Source organism: Tinamus guttatus, unplaced genomic scaffold (assembly GCF_059628265.1).
Source record: "Tinamus guttatus ecotype Peru unplaced genomic scaffold, ASM5962826v1 Tinamus_guttatus_pri_ptg000459l, whole genome shotgun sequence".
In the NCBI taxonomy this organism is placed as follows: domain Eukaryota; kingdom Metazoa; phylum Chordata; class Aves; order Tinamiformes; family Tinamidae; genus Tinamus; species Tinamus guttatus.
In genome coordinates, this window is record NW_028288993.1 from 3,828,862 (window position 1) to 3,833,393 (window position 4,532).

General features: G+C 45.3%; 1 protein-coding gene across 1 annotated transcript; it reads right to left on the minus strand.

The window, feature by feature from the left end:
* Positions 1 to 1,210: 1,210 nt before the first annotated feature.
* Positions 1,211 to 4,329, minus strand: SDF2L1 (stromal cell derived factor 2 like 1). The gene is made up of 3 exons (XM_088532331.1): positions 4,124 to 4,329; positions 3,086 to 3,282; positions 1,211 to 2,286 (listed from the first exon to the last, which is right to left on the minus strand). The coding sequence occupies exons 1-3, from the start codon at positions 4,290 to 4,292 to the stop codon at positions 2,008 to 2,010; spliced, it is 645 nt and encodes a 214-aa protein (XP_088388457.1). The 5' UTR covers positions 4,293 to 4,329; the 3' UTR covers positions 1,211 to 2,007.
* Positions 4,330 to 4,532: the final 203 nt, after the last annotated feature.

A 4,532-nucleotide genomic window follows, 5' to 3' on the forward strand; every position in this document is an offset into this window, starting at 1 on the left:
AGATAATGCCTGGATGGGAGCAGCACTTGGCATGCACGCTGAGGTGAACCACCTAGCTCTGCCTCTTCTCAATTAGCTCACAATCCCACTGGTGCAAAAAACACTAAGCCAACACGGTTTAGGTATAAAGTATTTAGCCCTTGGCAATACAGATCACATGGCCAAATGTTGTTTCTTCCTCCTGCCAAACACTAACACTCCTGTTGTGGTTACACATAAACCGACTCCAAAGAAAAGCTTTCTTTCTTAACAGAGGAAAGTAAAAGGCAGATCGTTAAGCAGAAGAAAAACGTTGCATTATCTTTTGTAACACCAATAGCAATTTGTCAGGAACATCAATTAAGCCAAAATATTAATTGCACTAAAAAAAGTCTTCTAGGACAAAACAATAAAAGATTGTCTTAGTCTCCAAAACACTTAATCTCCAAACCAATCCTTAAAAGCACCATTTAACTAAAATTAATAGGAAAGAAAAAGCATCTTACCTTTTTTTGAAGGACAATAACCAGGTACTGCAAAACAACCGTTACCGACGCTCCTTGTTCCACAGGTTATGAAGAGTTTTTACTAATTTCATACCATGAAATAAAAACCTAAACTAATCCATGCAGTGGAACTGCATGATAGGTCAGAGTATAAAGCACATATCAGTAGGTACATTTGTGAAACTTAAATGCAAACACTTCATACCCCTGCTCAGCACATACGGCTCCCTCAGACTAACACTGCAGCACGTGAAAGGAGCTGCAAACCAGCTTCCTGCTTCTTTAACTGATTGACTAATTAAGACCATAATCAGTAAAGCATTTACTCCTGGAGGCAACACTCTCCTTTGGTGAGCTTTTCCCTTTATAGCAAATAAACATTTCATGTTATTTTGAATTTTAATCAGCATTTCAGGTAACAATGTTTAACAAACATGTTCAAGAGTTAGTTTTGTTCCTTTTTTTTTTTTTTTTTTACAGGGGTAGAGGAGCACATAAATTCAAATAAGTTGTTCAATGAAACAAACTTCTTGCTAGCACCACAGAGCATACTACGACATCAGAAAGCCAGGACTTAATCATTCGCCAAGATTACTTCTTCTTTCTTTTTTCTAGATCCAAACAAAAACACCCAAATGGGTAAATAACCTGTTATTTATTCATCTAGATTCTCCTACTGGTCTTGCAAAGGGGCATGCAAGTACAACATAAGCCAGATTCAACGGTTCCTTCAGACCACATAGAAGTTTGTTTAATTAATATTAGGATTTTATAAACAGCAAATTTCTGGCCCAGTTCTTGGAACAGAACAGTCTCACTATTGGATAATTAGCAGTATTGCCACTGTATAATATAAGAATCTGAACTTCTTGGGGAAAAGGAGATTAAAAGAAAGTGAAAACAAAATATTCTTATTCCAACACACATATTTGCAACTCTCCAATATAGTACACATTGAAAATCATAAAAAAGATGCTGGAAGTGATTTTCAAGTGACCACAAATGTTTTTCAGGAAGGCTGAACCACTGACTCAAAATCATTCAAGACACCATACTTGAAAACAATTTTCCCCCTTCTAGGCTTACTCCATCTCCTCATTCGTATTGTTCTCTCACTAAGAAGCAATTATAAGTTTTCCAATATTTAATTACAATGGGAAAAAACAACAAAATACAAGTTTTTATTGTACTTCAGACTACAAATATCCATTACTTTAGTTTTTTCATTTCCTTTGAATTTAAGAAAAAGTGACAAGTAAAACAAATTACAGTGAAAACTAACAGAAACATGGACTAATTTCAACAACTAAAGTCGAAAATTCAGGGAGGATTTTGCCAACTTTCAGTGTCTAATCCTGGCAGATGCCATTCCTCACAGAAGTGCTGCATTCCTAGAACGAACTAATGCCCTTCAGTAATACAGAAAGTCAGTCACCTAGACAAGGCAGGACTTATAAGAGACCAAGGATTAGCATCTCCCAACATTGGAGTAAACAGAAGCATTTTGGATCCTCTGACCAATTCAGAGCTCATCGTGTTTTGCAGGGTCCATACTGGGTTTGATGAAAATTCCTTCCATTGCTTTCCAATAGTTGTGGTGATTAGGAGTAGCCATGCCATGAACTTCCCGTTGGCCTCTAATCGGATGCCCATACTGCTCCCCAGTTATTGAAAGGAACACGTCAGTTCCTACGTGTTTGAAGCGCACGGCATCATCCCGCTCCCAGTGTGTCCCACTGCACTGCACAATCCATATATCCAGGTCATCTCCTTCACCATCATCACCAAAGGCACTTACTTCCTGTTAGAGACACAAACTTCCTCAAGTGAAAATGTAAGGAAATACCCCAGGGCACACACAAAAACATCAAGCGAAGTCAGTAGAAAGTTTAAAGATAAAGAGGGAGAGGAAACATAAGGTGTCATCACACTGCTTCATATGGAGCTGTCAAATTCAGAAGCAACTAACTTACTCCCCTTACAAGCTGAACACAAAGCACAAACCTCATTACAAATGAATTACAATTAAATAAAAGAAAGCCTGTGAGCACGGACATCAGAACAATCCTTCAGGGAAGATAAAAAAATCAAAACAAAACTGATGTTGATACAGCTTGCAGTCTTTGCACTACATAAAATTTATAACTGCAGACATATTATTTTGTAGTACAAACTACATCATATTTATAATTGCAATAGTTTCTCAGCATAATATGTTTTTACTCCAAAATTCCAACAGTTTAAGTAATCATATTCTTTTTTTTTTACCTAATTATACTGAGCTTTCAATTGAGTGATCAACTTTTTTTTGCAGTCTTCCTTCAAATAGTTCAATTACACTTAAAAAGAACGTTCCATTAAAGCAAATGAATTTCTGCTAAAACAAAAATCACGGATTAGATTTCATTATGCACAAAAAAGCAAAAAAAAAAAAGCTCCTTAAAAACATTCCAAGATGCACTTAAGACATATGCATAGACACATTTTTTTCAGGCAGCTGATACCCAAGGTGGAATTGTCAAAACCATGAAAACCTGTGGAGAAGCATTGTTAATATCACGGACAATTTAAACAAAAGTTTAACATTTAGGATAACTCACTTGGTTATTGGAGAGTGGTGATGGGAAGTGATGAGTGTGCAGGTTTTTTCCCGTGTTAACGTGGGTGAGCCGTACAGCTTGCCCACATTTCACCGGTGTTCCTCGCTGGCAGCTGCCATCGCTTTTCCCACGAATCCGCCAGTAACTGTTGGCATCATCTGAAGCTTCGACTCCTGTCACTGACTGCTGCCCGCTTCCTGTTTCAAAAGGATTAAATAGCGGGAGGATTAACCCACTTTTGCAAGTACAAAAATTTCTGAAACACACTATGAGAAAGAGTATTTCAGTCTCAATAGATTCCTTGTTTTATACGGTCTCTAATTCTGTATCCTTATCGGTGCAAATTGAACTGAAAAGAGGAAGAAAAAAATGTTGGTATCTAAAGAAATCTGCCTTTACGTTTTAATGCCTTCACGATCAAAGGTGCTTAGCTGTCACAGCCCACACGCTGACGGCAAGGGGAGCGCAGGTACCCCGGGACTTTAGAGCAGAGCGTGTGTTTGGAGGTGCAACTGTCGCAGTCACAGCGCACACACAAGTTCTGCCCATGAAGAACTATTGCAAACAAGGCACTCGGCGGCCTCTCCCCTGCCGGAACGGGGACGAGGAGGCCCCCGGAGGCCCGTCCATCCCCGTGGCGCAGGGTCACCGCAGGCAGGAGGGCAGAGCGCGCCGGTCGCGCTGCGCGGAGCCCTTCCCTCAGCCCGGCCCCGGCTCCCTTCCCTGCGCCGCTTTCCTCCCGGCCTGACGGTTACGCAGGAGTCCGCACGAGCCCGGCGCGGCTGCCGCTGTCCCCACACCAGGGACACGGGGAAGCTCCGAGCCTTTTCCCGCCCTCTGTCCCCCGCCATCGCCCTGTCCCACTCGCCCCCCGCCATTTCGCAGCCCCCCGCTCACCGCCCACCCCCCGCCATTTCGCAGCCCCCCGCTTCCCCTCCCCGCCATTCCGCAGCCTCCCTCTCCGCCTGTCCCCTCACTGTTGCCGCCTCCGTTCCCGGGCCCCTCAACCGCTGCCGGCTCCGCCGCGGCCCTGCTCACCGGAGCCGTACTTGACCTCGTGCGAGTGGAGGCGCACGCTGTGCCGCGTGTTCAGCAGCTTCAGCACCGAGCCGCAGGTGACAGCGCCCGGCGTGGCCCCCTGGCCGCGACACGGCCCGCGCAGCAGCGCCAGCAGCAGCAGCGGGAGGAGGCGGCAGCCGCCCCGCATCGCGCCCCAGCCCGCCCGGCGCCGCCGGCCCTGCCGCCCCTCACCGCTCCGCTGCCGCCGCCCGCCCTCCGCCACGCCAGCCAATCGCCCGCTGCCAGCGCCGCCGCCGACCAATCCGCGCTCGCCCTCCGCTCAGCCGCCCGTCCGCATTGGACAAGGAGCTAGTGACCTCACCCGCGGGAGAGCCGCGGCGCGAGGCGCTCATTGGGCCGAGGTGAAGAGGCGGCCAATCAGGGCGAG